Source organism: Capricornis sumatraensis, chromosome 5 (genome assembly GCF_032405125.1).
Source record: "Capricornis sumatraensis isolate serow.1 chromosome 5, serow.2, whole genome shotgun sequence".
Lineage (NCBI taxonomy): Eukaryota > Metazoa > Chordata > Mammalia > Artiodactyla > Bovidae > Capricornis > Capricornis sumatraensis.
In genome coordinates, this window is record NC_091073.1 from 96,880,671 (window position 1) to 96,905,512 (window position 24,842).

The 24,842-nt window shown below is 46.7% G+C and overlaps 1 protein-coding gene across 1 annotated transcript in view; it reads left to right on the forward strand.

Annotated features, from left to right (window-relative positions):
- SND1 (staphylococcal nuclease and tudor domain containing 1) overlaps positions 1 to 24,842 on the forward strand; it is a 422,890-nt gene that overhangs the window by 263,770 nt on the left and 134,278 nt on the right. Inside the window, exon 15 of the mRNA XM_068972577.1 lies at positions 387 to 528. Coding sequence (XP_068828678.1) covers positions 387 to 528 — 142 coding nt within the window. The remainder of the gene's footprint in view (positions 1 to 386; positions 529 to 24,842) is intronic.

The following is a 24,842-nucleotide window of genomic DNA, read 5'->3' on the forward strand; positions in this document are numbered from 1 at the left end:
TAGTTGTGGCTCTTGAGCTCAGTTACTCTGCAGCACGTGGAATCTCCCTGGACCAGGGATGGAACTCCTGTCCCCTGCATTGTCAGGCAGATTCTTATCCACTGAGCCACTAGGGAAGTCTTTTATATCCAGTGAACGCTTTAGTAATTGAACAGAGGAGAGAAGAGAGTCATTGAGAATGCTCTAGAAGCTTTTGATTAACTGTGTGTCTCCTGTGAATGTCACATGGGTTTCTTGTTTTTGTCATGGTTTCAAAAATGTCTGATATTCTAAGGTTATTTGCTGAGTGTCCTGTGGTCTGCCAGACTTTTTGCCCCAGACCAGAGAGAAAGAAACATTTACCTTGATTCCATTATTTTTCTGATGGTTCTTCTTTTCTCCCCCAGGACACCCAAAAAGCAAAGCAGTTTCTGCCCTTCCTTCAGCGGGCAGGTCGTTCTGAGGCTGTGGTGGAGTATGTGTTCAGTGGTTCTCGTCTCAAGCTGTATTTGCCAAAGGAAACTTGCCTTATCACCTTCCTGCTTGCGGGTAAGTCTCCTGTGTTATGTGGTGTTCTGAAAATTCTTCTTGGAACTCAGAAGTCATCCCTGGAGGTCACATGCCCTCCTTCCCACTGGGTTTTCCACAGGACTTGGAGCCCCTGTGGGTGCTTCAGTCTCTGATGGAGACATGAACACAGAGCTCCTAGTTTGATCCTGCTGTTACTGCAGACCCAGCACTGGTTCCATCCTGCTTCTCATTCCTGCCAGCCGCAGGATTTGGGCACGTAGGACAGCGTATGAGACACATATGTACTCACATCCTGAGTGAAGGGAATTCCAGGCCTAAGACAGTGTTCACCACGGAGTGAGTGTTCATGGCTAGCGTCTGCCATTTGGGCTAGACCACCCTGCTGTGTTTGTGAACCATTTTTAAAGTCTTTATTGAATTCGTTACAATATTAGTTCCATTTTACGTTTTGTTGTTTTGTTTGTTTAGCCAGGAGGCACGATGTGGGATCTTAGCTCTCTGACCAGGGATCGAACCTGCAGCTTTGGAAGGCAGTCTTAACCACTGGACTGTCAGGAAAGTCCCAAGTCTTCCTCCTTTTCTTTGCTGACCAAATGTCCATCTTTCTTACCCTATCTTTTCTAATAATACTTCACAAGCCAGCAAGTCTATGTGTGAACCATGCTCTATGAGTAGTTTACACGTATGCATTCAAGGAGCAGATGGCTTCATTATTTCCCTGCTGGCAGGCAAGAAAATTATTTCCATCAGTACTTTGCAGAGGCTGTGGTCTTTGAGGGAGAGGGTCACCCCGCACCTGTGCACACAAGCTTTTGCTCATTCCCAAAGGACATATCCCGTTGTGTTTACCTGCCGCATGCTGCCTTCTCTAGGGCTGTCCTGTTGCCTCAGCCCTACTTCTGTCGAATTCCTGAGTAGAATTTGCCATTCTCTGCCACATTGCCTCAGCCTCCCTTTTATTGAAGGCACTGATAGTGTCTTCCCCGGTAAAGGTCTCCTACAGACCCCAGCTAAATGGATCATTAGGTGTGATCAGTGACTCCCTGAGTACGTGGCCATGAAGCACACGGCTGCCGCTTGGCCCTCGTGGCTCCTTGAGTCTCCTGCAACATTACTGATTGCCGCCTGGCTCTACAGGCCTTCTGAAGGGCCCGGTGGATGTATAATACACAGCTCAGGGGCAGCTCTAGAAAGGAAGGCTGCAACAAAGCCACACCTCCCCGGAGGCCTGTGCTTTCGTGTCTGCACATGTGTGCTGTAAGTGAACGGAGGGGCAGGACAGCTATTAAGGTTCTCGTAATGGAGGAGTTTCTTAGCAGTAAATTCTTGTTACAGGGTTTGAGGTATAATATTCAACTCATTCTTTGCTCACTGTCTGCAAAACAAAAGCATCCTTTTGGCAGCGTTGAGCTTGATCCCAGAGGTGTGAAAGAGAAACAGCATTATTCTTTCCCGGAAACTTGGCCACAGATCTATAGGGGAAAGAAAACATTGAGGTTCTGGCTTCCCAACCTGAAACCACCTGAATGGAGCCAGCCCAGGGCTTTAGACCTGTCTTGGCTGGAGTATTCGTGCAGAACCTTCTGGTCGTACCTTGCTGAGACACAGGCAGCCTGATCACTTGCCTTGGCGTCTGCCGGTTCTCCTGTGTACTTGGCATTCTTCTAAGCCTTAGCAATTCAAAAGGCATTGCTTGAGTCACCTTACATAGTGAAAGATAGATTACAGAAGCTAATACCTGATAAAAATATAAGCTTCTGCATTTTTCTCCTGCCATCCTCTATGCAGTTGTGTTATGCATCTTCTGATTTGTTTAGAATCCTGGCAGGGATACAGAACATTGAACAGTCGTGAGAGAGAGGAGGCAGGGAGGCCTCAGTTTGAACGGTGACTCTGCTGTGTATGAGCAGGGGACTTCAGCGAAGTTTGCTGTTATTGTTTTTCTTACTCTCTTCAAGCCTTGGTTTACACATTGGCTAACTGGAGAGCATTTCTTGCCTTTTAGGATTTTTGCGAGGATTTAATGAGATGTGTAAACGTTCAGAGCATGCTGCCATAAAGTAGATCATCAATAAATGTTTCCTTCCTGCCCTCCTCACAAAGACTTAGTGAATTCATAACCAGAGCTTTTCTTAACTCCGTGTGGAATGACACAGTTGTGCACTGTGTGTATCTAGGAGACTCTGACTACCACATTAATTCAAATAAGCCAAGAGAAGGAGCTGCCTCAGCTGCTTCCTGACTTAGCAGAATGCTCACTGACAGAAGAGCTGCTGGCTTTCCTCTTTGAGTTTGGAGCAAGGAACTCTGCATCCTGGAAAGACATAGGCCTAGGTCTTGAGACACTCTAGAGGAAAGACAGGCATGTGAACAAACTGTAGTTTTTGGTGGTAGGCAAGAAAATAGAATTATTTATAAGACACAGAAGTAGCTAGCATAGAGGAGGGAATGGTTGGTTGGGTGGAGGTCAGGGATTGTGTATCTGGGCTGTGTTCGAAAGGAGATAGGAGTTTGCAGTGTTGTAAGGACAGGATGAAGAGGGGAGGAGAAGGAATATTCTAGGTAGAGGTACCAGCAGGTACAAAGATGTAGAGGTACAATATATTCTGATGTGTCCAGGGAACCATGAATCCTTTGTTAGAGTGTAGAGTGAAGAGTAGGGTGAGGCTGGAAATACAGAAGGAGGCTAGTCTTCCATGGAACATGCTGTGGACCCTCAGAGTTGTTTAAGGTATTAGGGGCATGACATGCTCACACTTGGTGTTAAGACAGTTTTCCTTGGTAGATATGTTAGAATACATGAGGCTGGAGGCTGGGAGAGTGATTAAGAAGCAAGAGGGACAGAGGCCCAAAATCTGGTGATAGAGGAGAGGAAAGGTTAGAAGAGCTTTTATCTCTTGAGGAATGGAAGGAAGGAATGGAAGACTTCCTCATTCAGGGAATGACTTGGATTTTGGGGTCAAGGATGGGGGGTGACATTGAATACAGGAGAGAAAGTAAAGTGGCCCAGGGCTTGAGTTATTGGGCAGAGTTTGATGTCCACCAGCACGGACAACACCAAGAATAGGTTCTTGGAACAGATAGTCAGTGTCCAGAGGATTAGATGGAGAATCCTGAGAGAGCAGTCTTCTGGAAGCTAAGTGTTGGGTTCTACCTTAAAAGATCGAGTAGGTAAAAACTTTGGAATTACTTTATACTACTGATCGATTACTAAGTCACAGATTGTTTTTTTTAAATCACGGTTGATTCAGCTAGCAGATTACAGACAATTGGGAAGTAAATGTGGGTAAGAAGAAACAGAATTTAAAATAGACAGGTCTTCATAACAGTCTAACAGAATGGAAAAAGGAATGCAGAAAATTGAGTGCTAAAGGGTCATTCTAAGGATGTCAGCATCTTGAGTACCTTTATAAAAACTGTAATGGTTAGGATCAGAACAGAACATGACATGAATACTTAGAAAAGCTATTCAGTATACCTGTTGTCTTCATAGTGCCAATTATAGAATGTAAAACTCAACAAAGTCTTCTTGGCTAGCAAGGACATAAAAAAGATGAAGTGAGAGGATACCAAGACCTTGAGAAGTTATGGTCTGAATTCTCAGGAGCAGGAACTCAGAGGGGAGGCAAGTCAGTCATCCATCGGGCAGTGACCTAGTGGAAACAGAATGAATGAGATGGAGAACATGGCTGGAGATCCTAGAGAGAAGGGCTCCTCGGTTGTCTGAAACCAGCCCCAAAGCTGAATGTGAATGTAAACAGACATGACACTCACACCTTCCAGCTGCTCACCTGGACAGTGGTCCGCGTGACACAACTTGGTGGCTCTCCATGGAACGCTCCCTGCTCCCGGTAAAAATGGCGTCTAATGGAAATGATGTTATTGTTGTGATTCTCAAGGGGAGAGTCGAGAGAGTTGTTTAGCAGTCCCATATGTGCTGGTCTCATCACTCCCAGCCTCTTGGAGAGCCCTCTGGACTTCGAGGTGGGGTGAACACTTTCCATTTTCATGTGGCCTTTTTTAGGCAGACGGCCCCACAGCTTGATAGGGAGTGGCATTTGGCCTGAGCCAGCTGGCCTCTGTCACGGTTCTTGCACCCCTGTATGTGGAATGATTGCCTGGTCAGATGGGAGAGCAGGTGGGGCTAGGCAGAGTCAGCTGTAGCTAACAGGTCAGCGCCTCCTGAGAGCGTTTACCCTCTAGTCCTCCCAGCACCTGGCTCAGGTTTGTTGCAGAGCAGGTGACCTTACCCCCTCAGAACTGAGAGTGCTCAAAGTCCCCCGCCCACTGCGGAGGCCGCCTCCTAGGAGCACTTATTTCCATCTTCGAGGCAATCATGGGCAGTCCTTGTCCTATGTTAACAAGGCCAACATTCTGCGGGCATTAAAAGCATCCTTTCTCCTCATCTGGCAGCATTTAGTGAGCTCCAATTTGACTTCCCTGGTGGCTAGGAGAACAGGGTTCGATCCCTGGGTCGGGAAGATCCCCTGGAGAAGGAAATGGCAACCCACTCCAGTACTCTTGCCTGGAGAATCCCATGGAGGGAGGAGCCTGGTAGGCTATAGTCCATGGGGTCGCAAAGAGTCGGACACTACTGAGCGACTTCACTTTCATACCCCATCTTATGGGTTCCCTGATAGCTCAGTTGGTAAAAAATCCGCCTGCAATGCAGGAGACCCTGGTTTGATTCCTGGGTGGGGAAGATCCGCTGGAGAAGGGATAGGCTACCCACTCCAGTATTCTTGGGCTTCCCTTGTGGTTCAGCTGGTAAAGAATCCTCCTGCAATGCACGAGGCCTGGGTTCAATCCCTGGGTTGAACAGATCCCCTGAAGAAGGGAAAAGCTACCCCCTCCAGTATTCTGGCCTGGAGAATTTCATGGACTGTATAGTCCATAGAGTCTTAAAAGAGTCAGACACGACTGAGCGACTTTCACTTCACTTCACTTCATACACTATCTTCTTTTAGAACAAAAGCAGTCTAGTGGTGGTGGATTAGTCACTCAGTCGTGTCCAGCTCTTGCAGCCCCGTGGACTGTAGCGCACCAGGCTCCTCTGTCCATGGGATTTCCCAGGCAAGAATATTGGAGCAGGTTGCCGTTTCCTTCTGCAGATCTCCCCAACCCAGGGATTGAGCCCAGGTCTCCTACATTGCAGGCAGATTCTTTATCCACTGAGCCACAGGGAAACAAGTTTACCTTGTCTTTATTTTTAGTTCATTTTCACTTGTCCTGCGTGTCACCTTTACTTAGTACCTGTCTAAAGGGACACGGAGGCACGTATTTGCAGATTGCTTGGCCCATGATTCACATTTTTATTTCCGAGCACCATTGGGCTCTGGAGTGTCTTATTGCTGTGACCTTTGTATGACGATGCCTTATTTTGCATTACTTTCTTAGCTCTGGGCTGTCTGGGTCATGCTGAGGGCACAATTCAGGAAGTTGTCCTGTTGGCTAAGCATAGCGGGTATCAAAGTGTCATTAAATCAAATGCCTGAATGAGAAGAGAGTAATAATTTGAAATTTCAGTGCAAAATATTCTAAGAAGTCTTAATATCATCAGATAGTTGGACTCTTGTAACTCAGCAGTCCCCAGCCTTTTGGGCATCAGGGACCAGATTTTTGGAAGATAATTTTTCCATGGAAAGAGGGGAGGGAAGGTGGTTTTGACATGATTAAGGCATATTACATTTATTGTGCATTTTCTTCCTATTATTACTACATCAGCTCCACCTCCAATCATGAGGCATTAGATCCCGGAGGTTGGGGACCCCTATATTTAGCTCACTGATCCCATCTCATTTACATTCCCACAGTCTTAATGGTAGGGCAGCAGCATGTCCAGGTTTGGCTGTGTGGTGGGCAGTGGATGTCAGTCTCCTGGTGTGGACCTCACAGTACAAACCATCTAGAATGCGGCAAGCCACCTGGCAGGGTGTTCCCACATGGATCACAGCAGGCGACTTATAATTAACCAGTTACCTAGTCATATGAAACAAGACTAGAAAATGAGACTTTTCTTTGCCTGCCCTTTGGCATTTTTAAATTTTTTATTTTCTCTTTGATTACAAACGTCCTCTTGAAACTGCCTCCCTTGTCATAAGGCAAGGAGGAGAGCTTCTAGAAGTCTGGAGTTTGATAAATGATGGTATGTATGTGCCCAATGAGCTAAAGGGTCGGCTGTGTGTCCTTCCACCTTGAGTGCCTTTGAACAAAGCACCACACTTCCTTCTGTCTGTAACGTCTCTTCTCCAGTCAGTCCTAATAGGAATATCAACTGCCTGTTTCAACAGAGCCAGAACTTCAATGAGAGAGGAGCGGGAAGGTGAACAGGAATACCGTCCTCATCTCCTGGCCCCAGGAATGGTGGATCCCCATTGATTACCAGCGCCTAACCAAATTACGCAGTTAACGCCAGTGTATGTTTAAGTGAGAAATCCCATTCTGCTATCACAGAGGTGCTAATGAATCAGGCTGTTATTGTAGTTGTGTTTGCTAGGCTTCTATCCTTAATTAAGCAATTACAGGGTCTGCTGATACTTATGAATTCTTTTCAGATACTTTAATTGAATTGCAACTTAATGGATATTTGTAAAGTGGGGTAGTCTTTCTCTTGGGACTTGCCCATTTGGTTCTGTCTCCTCTGCCTACTTGTTTCCAGTTGGGTCCCATTACAGGAAATGGGCAGCTGGGCATGAGACTTTCCTAGGGCTGTTTTAGTTCTTCACTTTTAAAGATATTATTGTGAATTATATGAATTATGTTGGTATCAGAAGGTCCTCAAGGGTCACTTGTAGGAATTAGCACAATAAACAGGTTTGGGGAGACTCTCTTAATGAGGCCAAGATTTCTATTACAAGTCCACTAAAAGAAAGGCATTCTCTGATAGGTTGTGGCTGATGCTTAAGTTAATCAGATAATTTCTGCCTACTTGAATGCCTTGTAGTCTAATAGTTGAGACAGCCATGGGAAAAAAACTGCAACAGGGAAAAACAGAATAGAGTTGTGAAGAGTACAGGTGGCATGAGAGTGCAGAGGAAAGAAAATTAATTGAGGAATGGGAAAGACTTCCCAAGGGAGATGGCATTTGAGTGTCCAAGAGGATCTGGGACTTTTTTTCCTTTTTTAACCTTTTTGGCTATCTGTGTGCAATGCATTTAGGCAAAACAACTTTGCCTATATTAGTTATCAGGAAGAGTCACCTAAAGAAATGAATGGATTCATCCATCACTTTTCCCTCTGCTTTTGTCTGGGTGTATAAATCTCCTTCTCGGCCTTAGAGCGTTCAGAGCTCTGCCCTCAGCTCCCCATCTCTGCAGTCAAACCATCACCCATGATCACGTGGATGAAGTGCAAGCCTACGATTACCGCCTGATTATCTTCCATCTTTAGATTGTGAATCATCCCCAGAATGAGCCTCCTCATGCTTGTGGGTCATTCAGTCACATGGCTATTTAATAATTTTTTTATGTCTACTGGGCACTTTGCTGGGAATATTGAAACGTGTAAGATAAGGTTCCAGCCTTCAAGCAAAGTATTTGTATCTACCGATGTGCAAGATGCATATACATGAAGAGAAATGTATTTGTAAGAAGTATAAGGATAGGAGGGACAATCCTTACCATTTTGTAAAATTATTGTTCTTCTGTGATCGTGTCAGAAAGATTCAGTTCAGTTGCTCAGTCACGTCCGACTCTTTGTGACCCCATGAATGGCAGTACGCCAGGCCTCCCTGTCCATCACCATCTCCCGGAGTTCAGTCAGACTCATGTCCATCGAGTCCGTGATGCCATCCAGCCATCTCATCCTCTGTCATCCCCTTCTCCTCCTGCCCCCAATCCCTCCCAGCATCAGGGTCTTTTCCAATGAGTCAACACTGCGCATGAGATTGCCAAAGTGTTGGAGTTTCAGCTTTATCATCAGTCCTCCTAATGAGCACCCAGGACTGATCTCCTTTAGGATGGACTGGTTGGATCTCCTTGCAGTCCCAGGGACTCTCAAGAGTTTTATCTGTTTATCCTGGATAGGCCCATTGATTGCTTCTGAGTGGGTAGGTCAAAGGTAAGTGAAAAGAATCCTTACTTCCTCAGTAACCCTTAATTCTGCCTTTTAATGTCACCTTTTCCTCTTGCTGCCTTGGGGTCTCAATGTCTATGAAACAAGGGGAGAATGTCCTGCAGAGGTATCAGGCTATCCCTGCAGAGCTAATGAGAGCCAGTAGAGTGGAACAAAAGGGTCAGACCTGTGAGTTTTCCCTCAAGGATTCCTTTTCCATTCCTTCTCCTTTCCTCCTACTGGAAGGTTCTTTCTGAATCTGTTAAAGCTTATTTCGGCTGCCTTCCACCTGGTAGGCACAGGGGGAGGGAATGGGAAGCTCACAGAACTCTGGTGGCTGTTCTTTGCTGGAGTCTGTCCAACACCAGCTCCTGTTCTGGTTGTGCCCAGATGCCTTCGTTCTAATCCCGTTCTTGTGGTGTCCCCAGAAAAATAAATCTCAGTGTGAATATTTCACGGCCATCTTCCCAGCCTGTTGGCATTTTCCACCAGCCCTATAGTAGTGATGGTGGCCAGCAGCAGTGCCCAGGACTGGGCTGCCCCCCACTCTTCCCGCCCTGAGAGGGAGCGTTCTCTATTTGGCCAGCCTAAGAGTAGGAAATGGCAGGACCTTGGATGCAGGAGAGGGAGTGTAAATGGTGTGGTAATTTGAAATTAAAGGGAAATGCTTAGAAATCTGGTAATGGGCAGCCCTGGGGTGAACAGTGCTCACTGTGCCTGTAAGACTTAATCTTGGTTGCCATGGGAACCACCTCTCACATCCCCCTTTCAAACGGAGATATGACTGGATTTTTAAAAAGCAGAAAAGTTCTTCATCATGGAAAAGTGTCTGCCCCCAAGCCCCAGGTCTCTGCACACCTTGGGTTCCTTCCGGAAAGTTCTCCTGAGGCTTCCCCACACTAATGGGCTGGATTCGCCAGAGCCCATGCCTGGCCCTTTCTGTAAGCAGCACTGACAGGGGCATTAGAGCGCATGGTGTCCAGTGTGGGCAGCCAGCCCATGCGCACTCTCCTGGTGCCCCTGGAGGGGTGCTGTGGGTTTCCACTTGAGGGACGCGATAGGACCACTGGCCGCAGCGTAAGGGGCTGCAAGAAACCCGGGGAGCTGTGCCTGGTCTCAGTGCCAGGGGGTTGGTCCCTGAACCTGGGGTAGGGCTGCCAGGCTCAGACCTTGTAGGAGCAAGAACAATCCACAGAAGTTCCTTTCATATGCAGAAGACATCTGAGACTCAACTGCATTCTCAGTTGTGGTTTTTCATCATTAGCGCTTTTCCCCATGTATTTAAACTGCCCACTTAATCCAGGCCTGGGAAATTATCAGGTTCTTTTAAACCATCCTTTGCCTGTGATAAAAATGCGTGAGATCTACATCTGTCTTCAGTGACTTTTGGTTTCTAGCCCTACAGCTCCCTGCAAAGTTGACTTCTGGGCTTCTAAGTGGTCTTTGTGGAAACTTTCTAAGTTTTTCAGATTCCCTGTAGTTTTTCCTTACACTCACGCTTTACAGTAGCAGTCCTGAATAAACCCTAGTAACTCCCGTGCTTACCTTCACTGTATCACTGTATGTAGGAAGATGTTTAAATGGACTGGCTCGTCTACGGTGGGTAGAGAAGTTCCCGTTTCGCTGCCCTGGTGTGCCTCCTTTTCCTGAGCTTGTACATCTGCTAGTGATTTTTCTAGGGTTAATTTGGGTGTTTTTATTTTTAAATTGGAACATGGTGTCTGTCTCTTCTCTGTGTGTGTTTTGGATGCGGCCCCTGTGCTAGGCATGCGGTTATTAACTCCACTGATACACCAGTTCGCTCATTAGCATTTGCATTTTAAATTACAAGCTAGAGCAGACGACATTTATTCTATATTTGTACCTCTGCCTTCTTCATGAATGATGTCGTATGTGCAGAAACTGCAGAAATAACTCCTCTGGGGCCCTGAGGTATTTTAGTCTCTTCTTCAACAAACTATCTCTGCTTTACTCTTGATTCTCATTGTTTGATAGCGAATTGTTAAGTTCTTTTCCGAGTTTAGCCTTATTCGTGAGTGCTGCTGATTACGATGTGCTGATAATAGCCTCACTCTTCATGTCAAAATAGGCCTTCTCTGTGGAGTGGCCTGTTTCCTCTCACGTGATGGTCCTGGAGAGCAGTCTGCTTTGACTAGAGAGGAGGGAGTTTCTTCCGCACGGTTGGGTGGGTGGGGAGACGTGGTAACAGATATTTGTTCTTGCTCGTATTCAGGCTCACACCCCTCTTTCCTATCATTGATTAGTCAGTGGTTATTTTTAACACCTGTTACTGCCTGGCACTGCAAGGAGACGGAGTAGGGTGAGAATACATGCCTTCAAGGAGATTCTTTTTGCCAAGAAACGTTGATATTGCACTAGAGAGCAGCATGTACTTAGATGCCAGGAGTTATGTTCTCTTCAGGGAACGGTTTCTCTCAGCAGATGGAAATGTCAGCACCTAGATCACAGGATCTGAGTCAGAAGTGCCCAGATGTGGATCAGGGGCCTGGGAGGGCAGCTCTGCCCCGGCCAAACGTTGGCTGGTTTCTGACGGCAGACTGCGAGCAGCAAGCAAAACACTGATAAATAGCTATGCATTCACATCATCCTGCTTCCCCTTTGTGATGACGAGTTTCAGCTCTCTGAAGGTCTGTCACAGGGACCCTTCCTGTTGGTGAGTTCTGCTTTTAAAACACATCATGAAAAATCCAGGGAAGTCGCGCTGGAAATACTAAGTGTGCATTCTAGGTAATACATACAGAGGTAGGCAAGGGCTCTTTAGCAATTTTATCTTTCCCATCAACTCTTTTTCCAAAAGAAATTTAAAAAGGTTGGAAGGTCGATGGGCATGACAGAGTTGATGCAGAACTATTACCTCCGTCTGCATTTCTTTAACCCCATGAGGATGGTTTATGTTCTGTTTGGCATACTGTTACAATGTCCTTTAGTGGCTGCCCTGAGCTCTGGGCTCCAAACATGGCCCTTTGAGCCTGAGTGGTTTCCCCCTGCCTCCATAGTCTCCAGCTTCTTTTGATCACTGTGTCTGTTACCTGCAATATTGTTCTCCAGAAGCTAAGTCTGATAAGATAAGGCAAGTGTAGGTAAAGTGGAGGACATGGGCAGGCCCCTGGAGGCTTTGGGGTGTGAGCAGAGCTGGAGATCCAGTGGCTGGGACACAGTGAGTCAGGTGAAGTTTCCTTGGGGTTGCATGGTGGCAGGCATCTCCATGATACCTGAAGTGTTCGGAAATCTCATGTGTAAATGCTTTGTGAGGATGCTGATGGAAACAGTGGGAGCAAACAGCTCAACTGAAGACCCAAGGAGCCCCACAGACTCTCACGGTAACAGCTGTTACCGGGGGAAGGCCTGCCTGCTGCTGCGGCTCCAGAGGAGGGGAGAGGGGTTGACTGCCTGCTCTCCGCCAGCTGCTGAGCCGACCCTGCCCTCTCATGGTTCCCTGCCGTCCCTCCACTCTGTTGCTGGGTTCGGACAGAGACCTTGAGTTAAGTGGGTTAGGAATAAACTGCTTGAATGCGCTTGTGCAGATAGCTTCTCTCACCAGCTATCTGAAGTGCTTTTGGAAATACACAGGAGTCCTTGTAAACTGCTTTATAAGCTGTGAAGTCCATCGTTGCCACCCTTCGCCGCCAGTGAATCTCTAACCTGAGTAAGGTGGACTTGGCCCCTGGCCAGGGCTAGGGATTGGCACCATCAGCAGCAGCAGCGCCGCCCACCAGAGTCACCAGCAGCTGTCGCAGGTTGGAGGATTTGCAGAAATTGAGATGGCTGTTCCCAGTTACTGGCACTTGCCCAGTGATGAATGACCGCGTCTGTGCGCAGCGGCTCTGTGCGCTTTCCTTTGGCCTTTTCTTCTCAGCCCCTGATTGTGGCGCCCGCTCAATGGCCCCGTTGTGGAGGAGGACACTGAATGGAGCGCCGAGTGGGCCTGCCTCTCCCGCCATCCCCTCCCTCCATTAGCCTGAACGGAGCCAGTAAGAATAGCTCTTTGATCCCCTGAACTGCTTCTTGGGACAGGAATGTCGTGGCACATAGTGCAGATGCCAAGGGGCTAAGAAGCCAAACTCCAGAGGCCAGAGAAATGAACTTCACCCGAAAGAGGGCCACGTGATCCCAACTTCCATTACTGTGGGGTCCTTTGGCCTTAACCCACACATTTGCGCCAGAGTGGCCAGAGAGGGAAGACCAAAGATCAGCAAAGGTCTATCTTGATAAAGTCGTTCATGGGTAGCATGTTTATTTCTGATATGATTGCCCCAAGTGAAATTTTTAGGGATTTGCACCACTTTTGTATAACTTCTTCTTATCCCACAGTCATGCATATTCATGTATGCATATGCTGCAACTGGGGTTACAGTGCCATCGCCTTACAGATTAAACTGCAAAGAAAACTGGCATGAATGACCTCTTTTAAGAGACTTGCACCCTCCCAACTCTAAGCTCTACTATGCTTCTCTCATGTTACCTTTTAATTTTCTCTACTTGCCACTCTGAAATTTTCTAGTTTATGTACTCTTTTGTTTTGGGGTTTTGTGTGTGTGTGTGTGTGTGTGTGACTCTGTCACCAAGATGTAAGATGTTTGAAGGACAGGGACCTTGTCTCGTGACTGCAGAACCTCTGTAAGTAGAGCCCAGACAGCGTGTGATTCAAAGTCAGCATTCACTGGACAGTTCTTGGGTGAATGAATGCACACGGGTTCTGGGATAGCACTTAGTTTATCTGGAAATTCTGAAAACAAAGCAATAACACTGTTACCCTGGAGAATGAGTGCTGGAGCCACAGCAGCATCAAAATGAAAAACAGTACCAAACTGGGTGCCTGTCTAGAGAACTGAATTAACGCTTAGAATTGCCCTCCAAAGTCACATAACCTCTCTGGGCCTTGGACTTTTTCAAAGAGAGAGGGATCAGAGTAGGTTTCTCTAGGGTTAATTAGAGATTTGAATCTCTAGTAATAATAGGCTTAATGGGTATTGTTTGTTGTTTAGTCGCTAAGTCACGTCCAGTTCTTTTCTGACCCCATGAACTGTAGCCCGCCAGGCTTCTCTGTTCATGGGATTTCCCAGGCAAGAATACTGGAATGGGTTGCCAGTTCCTTCTCCAGGGGATCTTCCTGACTGAGGGATCGAACCCACGTCTCCGGCCTTGGAAGGTGAATTCTTTATCACTGAGCCACCTGGGAAGCCCTTAATGAGTATTATACACTGTGAATTAACTCAATCCTTGCCATAGTATGGGCTTCCTTGATAGCTTGGTTGGTAAGGAATCCACCTGCAGTGCAGGAGACCCCAGTTCGATTCCTAGGTCGGGAAGATCCACCGGAGAGGAGATAGGCTATGCTCTCCAGTATTCTTGGGCTTCCCTGTGGCTCAGCTGGTAAAGAATCTACCTGCAGTGCAGGAGACCTGGATTCGATCCCTGGGTTGGGCAGGTACCCTGGAGAAGGGAAAGGCTACCCACTCCAGTGTTCTGGCTTGGAGAATTCCATGGACTGTACAGAGTCATACACGACTGAGCGACTGTCATTCACTTTACCACAGTATTAGGTGGCTACCATTACAACCCCCGTTTCATAGACGAAGCCTGGGAATGTTAACTTGGTAAATAAAGAGCAGAACACATTTTTTGTCCATCTCATGCCTACTGTCAGTTAGAAGGCAGCACCCAGCTTGACACTGAGTGTGCTGACGGTCTTAGCTCATGTGTTTCTCCAGTCTTCCATCCTTTCATGTCATCTGCCTGCACTCTCTTGCTGGCTGGGAATCAACCAGATGCTGTCTTTCTTTGAGGATGACCGAAAGCAGAGCTTAAGAAGGGGACGGTGGTAGCCTGTTTGGTAAATGCAGGAGCATGGGTATAAGATCTTGGTTGATATACAGAGTCTGGGTTTGTTTCTCGGCCCTACCGGTGTCACCAGTAGGAACACATCTAAGCCCAGAGCCTAGCTAGGACATGTGATTGGGGATGAGAGAGCAGGTCAGACCTGTGGGATGGGTTTATGAGCAGGGGCATTTATAGACAAATTCAACTTTAGCCCTGAGTAAGCAAAGTCCTAAGCCAGTTATTACTGCTCTGGCACTTCTAATGGGCCCTGTGCAACCCTTATAAATTATTCAGCTGCTTTATTAATAAAAGGCCAAGCAACTTGCCCGGTCCTGGCGACACTTAAGTAGAGCTCAGAGAGAACAGGTTAGAGGGGCAGCAGTACTTACCCACCTCCAAGGAACCCGCCTTTCTTATTTGGAGATGAAAGGGTTAAATTCACTACCTCCCGTAGCAGGGTTTTGACAGATAATGCATAAAATTGGTATTGAAATGCTAATATTGGAGATAGACAAAGGGCTTTTCTCTGAGGAGGTGCCTGCCGGGGCTCCCTGCGTTGCTGCATCTGATTCCCATCTCACAGAGTGTCTTGATTCTGGCGACTAAATGTCCCAGGACGTCTAGCACTTAAGCATCAGAAGTTGTTGGGTTTTCCTTTAATAATTCTCATAATATTTTATTTTGTTACAATGTCAGGTTTACAGAAATGTGACCAGTTCTTCAAAGATCTTTTCCTTTTCCTTTGTTGAATCATTGACATATTGCCCCATTTGCTGTAAACGTAGTCTTAGACTCAGGAAACTTGCCACGTTGCTCCTCATATCCATAAACTATATAGAATAACTTTTTCCATCTCATACAGGATATACCATAAAATAACTTTTTTATCTTAATATGGTCACTGAACTTATTCCCTGACAGCAGCTATGATGCTGCCCCAGTTTGGAAGATGGTCTCCAAAACTGTAAGTACATCCTGGGTTTTCCAGGAATCCTCTGCTTTCAAGGGCTCCATTTAAAGTCTGGGCCAGGCATCAAGCGGGTACATCTTTTTAGTTCAAAAGATATCATTATAATAGCTTTGGGGGGCTCTGCCAGCCTCAGATTTCTCCAGAGATTAGGGATCCCAGAAGTAGCGTTTGGGGAGGTGGTCTCTGACCCAGTCTGGATCCCCCTGGGAAGCTGCCTGTCCCAGCAGGTCAGTGCGTTTGTTTTCTGAGCCCCTGGAAATGATCAGAGCTTTCTAATCTTCCTTCATTTCAGATTTCAGTTTACAATGGATCTGATTAAGCAAAGTGACTCATTCATACACACATCCAAGAGTGTTTGGGTTCTGTTTTCTTAAAGGTGTTCTGAGAATATCAGTGATTTCTCAAGGAACCCTAGATTCATCTGGACTCTGACCTGCTGCAGGGCACAACGGAAAGAAGACTCAAGGGAGAGGCTTCCCATTGTGCCCTGTCAATGCCTGACACTCCTGTTCAAGGGCCTGATGTCTTGTCTCATGGTGCACAGCACAGAATTTTCAAAAAGAGACTCTTTTTTTTTTCCAGCTTTGCACACTCTTGTCACCCTGTTTGCTCTTCTCCACTCACTTCCACTATTACGCCTTTGTGACTTTTCATGAAAATGAATAATACCGTGTTGGTATTTGTGCTTGCCCTCATTGTCTCTTTCCCCTTCACTAGACTATATTTTCATCTGTTGGTGAATGGCCTTGATTTTATAACAGCAAGAATTGTCCCAGTAATGTTACTACCATTATTAGCATTTGTACCTAGTGAAGCACTTGGTCCGCATTGCTTTCTGTAATCCTGTAGAAGACTTGACAAGACTGTTACCTTTTAGTACAGCATGAAGTATTCAGTTTAGTAAAGTTGGACTTGGAGGCCTAATTCTAGGTGCATAAAATGGGTGAAAGATGAGTTAGAGATATTTTTAAAAAACAGTTGATGATAGATCACTGGACAAGGACTGGGAAGACCTTGTCTCTCCTGCAGTGCGGCCTCTCTCGTGCCACCTCTCTGGCCTTTGGCAGGCTCACACAGGTGGTGTCAGTCCTCACTTCTGTGACTCCCCTTGCCTGGAGACTTGCAGGCGCTACCCCCTGATTGTTAACTCCGGATTATGGTCCCGGCTTACGTGGCCTTGGATTATGTTCAATGAGAGCCGATGTTCTTTCTGGCCCTAAAATGCCATGACCTTATGAACTCTCCCCGTTTCTCAGTAAGTTGAATTGATTGGATTTTCCCCCTGATGTGAGTGTGATCTATATGAGGAGGCAGTGACAGCTTAGAAGACACCTGGTGTCTTCCCTCAGTTCATCAGATAAACACTCTAATTGGATGGCAGGACCCAGTTTTAAAGTATCCTGTGTTTAAAGGTAAGCTAGCCAAGGGCTAATGCTAATCGATCTAGATCTTAGAAGAGTAATTAGGGCCCTAATGAGACAAGGACCACGTGCATCTAGGATGGCTCCAAGGAAGCCGAGAAGCTGCCTTGGACTTCCTTGGAGTAAGCTGCTGCTTAAGGGCACACCCTTTGCTCAAATTTCTCTCATGTGTTCATGTAGGACCTGAGCCCCTCGGTGGCCCAACTGTCTTATGTTCCTAGGTCTGTGGGATTTGAGATTGCTTGTACTAAGCATTGGCTCATAAAGGGTTTGTTTTTCTTCACGTGCCCACTTTTTAAAGCTACAGGTTTAAACACATAAGCTGAGAAATACATAAGATTCAAATGGTGTTGGAATGCTGGTTCGCCCACTTCACACATGCGGTATATTAAGGGTTCACCTTTAGCAGCAGCCCAATTAGTGACTGCCGATACTGCTGAAGTACGTCAGTGTGGGATTGTTAGCCGTTGCTATGAGAACCCTCACTTTTGCACTTCCTGACTCATTTTACACTGAACAATGCAAATGTGCAGAGATCTAAAAGGGAGGGCTGATAGGATGGGGGACTGGCAAGCACATGAAGCTCTGCTCTCAAATCCCTTTGAATGGTACGTTCTCAGCACTCATTCGAAGAAGGCAATGGCAACCCACTCCAGTGCTCTTGCCTGGAAAATCCCATGGACAGAGGAGCCTGGTAGGCTGCAGTCCATGGGGTCGCGAAGAGTCGGAGACGACTGAGTGACTTCACTTTCACTTTTCACTTTCATGCATTGGAGAAGAAAATGGCAACCCACTCCAGTGTTCTTGCCTGGAGAATCCCAGGGACGGGGGAGCCTGGTGGGCTGCTGTCTGTGGGGTGGCATAGAGTCGGACATGACTGAAGTGACTTAGCAGCAGCAGCAGCAGTCTTGCTTAAATTTAAAAAAAAAAAAACATCCTTTGCTCAAGTCACTCAGAGGTCATCTGGACTTATTTTGATCTTCACCTGGGGAAGAAATTCCCATTCCAGCGCAAGCTCCTTTGCCTCCTTCCTGAGCGCCCTGCTTTCTCAGGATTTGGCCCCAGCCCGGGGTGAAGTGCGGGTTAGATTCCCTCCGGAAGGAAAAGGTGCTTCCCTCAGCCTTTGTCAGCGCTGATTGCCAGCTGTGTTTAGTCCCTCTCTCACTTTGTTTTTCTTTCCCTGGTTGTCTGGTGGGCCTGGTTTTATGCTGAATAGGAGAGAAAGCCTGCTTGCTGATCCCTCCCCTTTCCTCTCAGCACTCCTCTCTCCGCACTAGGAAGAAATTCTGAATTTGCGGTTGGGAGCGGAGGCTTTAGAGAGCCTGTCATCACCATGACCCTGACGGGCACTGACTGGCACTGCCCACTTGCTGCTGCAGGTGTAGTATTTCCTTAGAGTCACAGAAGGGTTCCTGGGCACTTCCACGTGGTGCTGAAACCCACTCCCAATAAGTTCTAGCATCCTGCTTCTCACACTCAGCAGGTCTGGAAGAGGGTCGGAGACCTTGCATTTCTGACAGGTTTGTCGGTGATGTTAACGCCGCCTATTACGGACCAATCTTGATTGGAAATGATCTAAATCACCTTTCCCTTTTTTTTTTTTCTTTTTTCCCTTCTTTCTAGTCTTGGAAATTATGAAGTCTCCATTGCACACACAAAGCCTTAGTCGCTATGAGAACAGGTTTTGGGAACTGATCCCCATCTAGTCTATACTCAAGCTCCTCCCCCACTTGCTAGATATGTGTAGTTTCCCCATTTAAAAAAAAAAAAGAAAGAAAGTGGGACTGAAAGGGTGTTAATTGTGTGATGAGCAACTCAGTGTTGTGAAGCTAATCCAGTGACCAGCAAAGCCGGAAGTGGCCATTCTGAGCCCAGACTTGATGGAATGATTTGGATTCTGTTCGCATAGATGCCATCATCTGGGGAGACCTCAACCTGGAGATGTCAAGGCAGCACCTTCTTCCCTGCCCACAAGACTAAACTATGGTCTTACGTGATGTTCCCTTTCCTCTGCTGGCATTAGCCCCAGCTTGCTGAGGCATATAGGGGATCCTCAGCTGGTCTGTCCTCATGGCCACGTCTGGAGGAGCTGGAACGGATCTTTTCTGCTGTGATACCTGTGTTTAGATCATCTCTGTTGGAGTTCGGCAATTAGCTCTTAGTGACGGGTCCCCAAGCAGTGCGTTCAGGAGCAATGGAAGTTCCCAATTAAATTTCAGCTGTATAAGTTACAGTCTCTTAACGTCAAGAAATACTCTGAAAAGGAATTCCCAGGACTTCCCTGGTGGTTCAGTGACTAAGACTCTGCACTACCAATGTGGGGGTACCGGGTTTGATCGCTGGTCAAGGAACTAAATCCCACATGGTGCAATAAAAGATCCTGCATGCTACAGCTAAGACCCAACTGCTAAGTCACTTAAGTCATGTCCGACTCTGTGCGACCCCATAGACGGCAGCTCACCAGGCTCCCCCGTCCCTGGGATTCTCCAGGCAAGAACACTGGAGTGGGTTCCCATTTCCTTCTCCAATGCATAAAAGTGAAAGTGAAGTCGCTCAGTCATATCCAACTCTTAGCGACCCCATGAACTGCAGCCTACCAGGCTTCTCCATCCATGGGATATTCCAGGCAAGAGTACTGGAGTGGGGTGCGTTTGCCTTCTCTGAAGACCCAGCACAGCCAAATAAACAAGTATAATTTTTTTTTTTTTTAAGAAAGAAAAGGAATTCCTTATAGGGGGTAAATCTACATTGTTTGGGATAGAATGTGATGGTTTAAAGTGGAAGGTGGAAACATGGGGTTAGCTTGGTTGAAGAATGTGCTGGAGTTCACGGGGCCTTTCCCAAATCCTGGTCCCCTCCTTAGTAGTGCAGGTGGGAACCTCAGCACATGCCTCAGCTTCTGTCTTTTATTACTTAAAAAAAAAAAAAAAAAAGCGCTGCCTTCTCCTGCATGGGATTCCTTAGTTCTTATTTGGCCTTGTTTCAGGCCATGTGTTGTAAAATCCACATTGGTCACATGTCTTCTCAGCTTCTGCCCTTTTCCCAGAGAACTTAACTGACTTCTGGACTAGGGTCAGCCCTTCCGCCTTTTAATGTGTTCCCAGAGTTCCCTGCCTTATGCTTAGAATACTGTCCAATGTAGACCTCCTCACAACTCCCAGAGTCTTTGTCTCTATTGTATCCACCATGCTTAACACAGTCCCTGGCACATAGTAGATGCTCCATAAATAACTGTTGACTAACTGGAAGAAAACTGAGTGCTGAAGAATTGATGCTTTTGAACTTTGGTGTTGGAGAAACCTCTTGAGGGTCCCTTGGACTGCAAGGAAATCCAACCAGTCTATCCTAAAGGAGATCAGTCTTGGGTGTTCATTGGAAGGACTGATGCTGAAGCTGAAACTCTAGTACCTTGGCCACCTGATGCGAAGAACTGACTCATTTAAAAAGACCCTGATGCTGGGAAAGATTGAAGGCGGGAGGAGAAGGAGACGACAGAGGATGAGATGGTTGGATGGTATCACTAACTCAATGGACATGAGTTTGAGTAGACTCCGGGAGTTGGTGATGGACAGGGAGGCCTGGCATGCCATGGTCCATGGGGTCACAAAGAGTTGGACACAACTGAGCGACTGACCTGAACTGGAAGTTCCACTTCCCTTCAGGAGCCACACAAAAATAGGGAGCAGGAAGGCCGCTTGTGTTTTTACAGGTTCATCCAGGAGCAACTTGTATGTGTGTCTCTTTTGACACACACTTCTAAGAACCTCCTGGGCTTCAGTTCTGTAGTTGTACTACCACCACACATTTGTAAGCTTTTCTTGGGACTATATCCTACCTCCAGGAACCAGGAGTGCACATAAATAGAGATCGTCACTGATTTCCAAAGGGCAGGCAGCATTTGCAGAAGGTGCAAATAGATGGAACCCGCTTAGGGAACAGGAGGAAGCCAGCTTTGCTGAGAAACTATTAGCTTTAGGCTGAAAATTAAGAACTCTTAGCTTTGCTGTATCTTTTCAGACCCTCGACCTTAATGGCCTCTGGAGATTCCCAAGCGGATTCATCAGCCTTTGAGGAGAGCAGCTCTGGTAGATTTTTACGGCTGTTTGCTTCAGTTTTGCATGCCAGTAACTCATTTTTGACATGACAGGCTACACCAATCCAGGTTTTTTCTGAAGTTGCTTATCAAAATTGAAAGTGTCAGGTACCCAATATTTTGAGGTCAGTAATTAACTAGAACATTTTTATTTATGTAGATGCCTGTAAAACATCTTTATCGATATATCTTGACCTTTTTTTTTCCCTAGTGTGGGTGATGGTAAGACAAGTAAGAAAAGCAGGTAGTTAGGAAAGAAGAAAGCATCTGTGTGAGATGTTTGGCTCACTCTGGCACCCCACCCCACCCCTCCCAGCCTCTGAGGTCTGCTAATGGGAGCAGAGGGCCATGTGCTAGAATGTTCTCTTCCCTCCTGTTGAACTTTCCCTCCCTCTGGCTTCACCTCCCACACACCATTCTCATTCACGATTCATTTTCCTGTCTTCTGTAGTTTCAATTCCATTTCCTCTTTGTTTATCCAAGATACTTTTATTTTTTTCTTGACTAGTCAAGGCTATGGTTTTTCCAGTAGTCATATATGGATGTGAGGGTTGAACTGTGAAGAAAGCTGAGCGCTGAAGAATTGATGCTTTTGAACTGTGGTGCTGGAGAAGACTCTTGAGAGTCCCTTGGACTGCAAGGAGATCCAGCCAGTCCATTCTAAAGGAGATCAGTCTTGGGTATTCTTTGGAAGGACTGATGCTAAAGCTGAAACTCCAGTACTTTGGCCACCTCATGCGAAGAGTTGACTCATTGGAAAAGACCCTGATGCTGGGAAAGATTGAAGGCTGGAGGAGAAGGAGACGACAGAGGATGAGATGGTTGGATGGTATCACTAACTCAATGGACACGAGTTTGAGTAGACTCCGGGAGTTGGTGATGGACAGGGAGGCCTGGCGTGCTGTGATTCATGGGGTCGCAAAGAGTCGGACACGACTGAGCAACTGAACTGAACAGGCAAGGGGGGCAGGCAGAATGCTTTCTGTGGTGGGGCCTGAGAAACAGCACCTGTGCTCAGTGCTTCTACTTGGATTCCACATTTGCTCTCCCTTCACTCTCTCTGTCTGCCCTTACTTAATTTACCACCATTATGTTCCTTTGGGGGATAGTAAGAGAAATTCCCGTAGCTCAAATGGTAAAGAATCTGCCTGCAATGCAGGAGACCAGGTTTTGATCCCTGGGTCGGGAAGATCCTCTGGAAAAGGAAATGGCAGTCCACTCCAGTATGCTTGCCTAGAGGGTCCTATGGATAGAGAAGCCTGGCGGGCTACAGTCTGGGAGGTCAGAAAGAGTCAGACACGACTGAGCGACTAACACACAGAAGAGAAATACCAAGGAAAAGGTCTAAATGCTTTGAATCAAATGAAATTTTTTCCTTATCCTATCAGTGATTTCTTTTTCACTTAGATCTAAAGCTGTTGTAAAACAAGTCTTGTTAATTTTCATGTATTCAGAGACTGCTTATCCAATTTGGCAATTATCACTTCCTTCCCCGCTCTCTCCTGCTGCTGCTCTTACCTTAGCCTTTTTACTGTTCCTTCTGCACCAGAGGGATGGAGAGGGGAATGGATAGAAAATTTCAACAGTGAATGTTGCTACTTACTGTTTAATTAGATTATTGTGAGGCCAAAACTGACAGCAGTTATATCTGGGAAATTGGATTGCCTTCTAAAAATTCACTATCTGACAAAGACTTCTTGGTCCTGTGGGTGAAGACCGATTGGCTGATTGATAGAGAGGACAGAGAGCAGCTAGGTGAGTGCCTTTCGATGCGATGAGTCTGGCACAACCTGTCTTCCTCCTCCCTTCAGCAGATATTTATTGGATGTACACTGTGTTCTGGGGACACAGCAATGAACAAGACAATGGCCCACCCTCCTGGACCAGCAGTGGGTTTCTGTCAAGAGGTGCCATGCTCCAGATCTCGCTTGGAAAATATGTATCTTCATTCCCCACAGAACGCAGCCCATGAACCTCTTAAGAGCCTGGGCCTTTTTTACCTACTCAGGAGGAATATCCGTCCCCGCCTCGCTTCTGCCGGGTTTGTTCTTGTCCTTGATGCAGCAGTGGCTCTGCTGGTCTCACGAAGTGAGGCTTGAGACACACTCTGGGGAGATTCCTCTCCCCCTGCGGTCTCTTCTGCCTCCGCCTTTGTCTCTCTTCCCCTGGAATCTCAGTCTCCAGCCATGTGACCGCTCTCCAAGAGCTTTGTTATTTGTGTTGGCAGAAGTTCGGATCTGGAGAGCAATGCTTCATATGGATTAATTGCCAAAGTAATTATATTGTAAAATAATACGCATGATTGATACTTAATATATCCCTCTCCTGGGAGCTGGAGAGCTTCACTGATCTGGAGAGATGAGCCAGTTGCTGGTTTAGGAGCAGAGCTTTGTATGAAAAGCCAAATTGATGGCCTGGGCTTAAAGGCAGGAGTAGATGATGGGAGGTGGTTAAAGGATAACCAACGTAATCATGGAGTGTGTTGTCCTGAGAAGGCATCCTGCAACATCATAAATCTCCAGGAGATGACATGCAGCAGGATGAGGCAGGGTATCCTGTTGTCCCGCTCAGGCTTGCTCAGAACGAGCCTCCCTGTGTCTGTAGTGGGGTCGTGTGGATGAAGAATCTCCTCCCCTGCCCTCCAGACTCCATAATCCTCCCCGCTCTTCACTGCCAAGCAAGGGGCACACAGCCTCTCCACACAGCGAGAACGCCTTGTTTATTTGGGTGATCTGTGAGTTTACCTAACATGCCTCTTTAACACCCCCCTAAAAGCACTTTTCGGCCCATGATCATGTAAGGAAGCTCCCTAAATTCTGGGCTCAGTGGGCTGTTTAAGGATGTTCCTGGCGCTGGGTATTTATGGACAGCGGCTGGAGTTATGGCATTTATGTCTGTTGGTTAGGACACTGATATACATCTGCCGCATGTCCCGTGGAGGGCTGCGCCTTACTTATCTCGAGAGAAAGCAGCCGGTGCACACGCATCACTCATGCTCCCTGCGGGTGGACACTCAGGGGGGAAGCCACTTGGCCCCCTACGTGGGTGGGGCGGTGGATGAGGTGAGCATGGTGGCACCTGCCAGGGAGACTTGGATGGAAAATCGTCAAGGAAATTTTTTTTTTTTTTTTAAGATTTATTTGTCTTTGGCTGCACTGAGTCTTCACTGCTTTGCACAAACTTTCTCTAACTGGCGAGTGGGGCCTGCTCTCTAGTTGTGGTTTTCAGGCTTCTCGTGGGGGCTTCTCTTGTTGCAGAGCATGGGTGGCTGTGGCTCTCAGGCCCTGGAGCACAGGCGCAGTAGCTGTGGCCCACTGGCTGAGTCGCTCCTCAGAATGTGGGACCTTCGCAGACCACAGATGGAACCCGTGTCTCCTGCATCGGTAGGCAGATTCTTTACCACTGAGCCACTAGGGAAGCCCTCATCAAAGATTTAAAGCCAGAGAGAGGACATTGCAGTTCCTAATAGCTTTCCTCAGGGATGCATGTTTTCACAAGCTTCCTTTTTTTTTTTTTAAATGTATATATTTGTTTTTTAAAGAGAGGGTTGAGTGGTTGCCTTTTTCGGTTTGGTTGTTGTTGTTTTAAAGAAATAACATGATTATTAACAATTTTGTGAAAATAGAAAAATTAGGATAAGTAATAACTTCATCATCCAGACAATCTCCAGATATTTGTGTGCAGCTCCTTTCCTGTCGCTTTCTTCACCTCTCCCCTGCTGGCTCTGAGGGCCAGGAAAGACCTGGTGTGATCTCCATGTCTTATGCAAGGGCCCTCACTAACTTGGATCAACTTGTCTGTTTCTCCGTCCTTAAAATACAGGACTGGTAAATTTAAAGGAGATTAAAAATAGAAAAGTAAATGGAGAGGGAGCTGGAGAAGAGACAGGCTGAGTTCTGTTGTTAGATTGTCCTTCGTGCTGGCCCTTGGAAATTTGTGGTTGAGCAGAAATTTA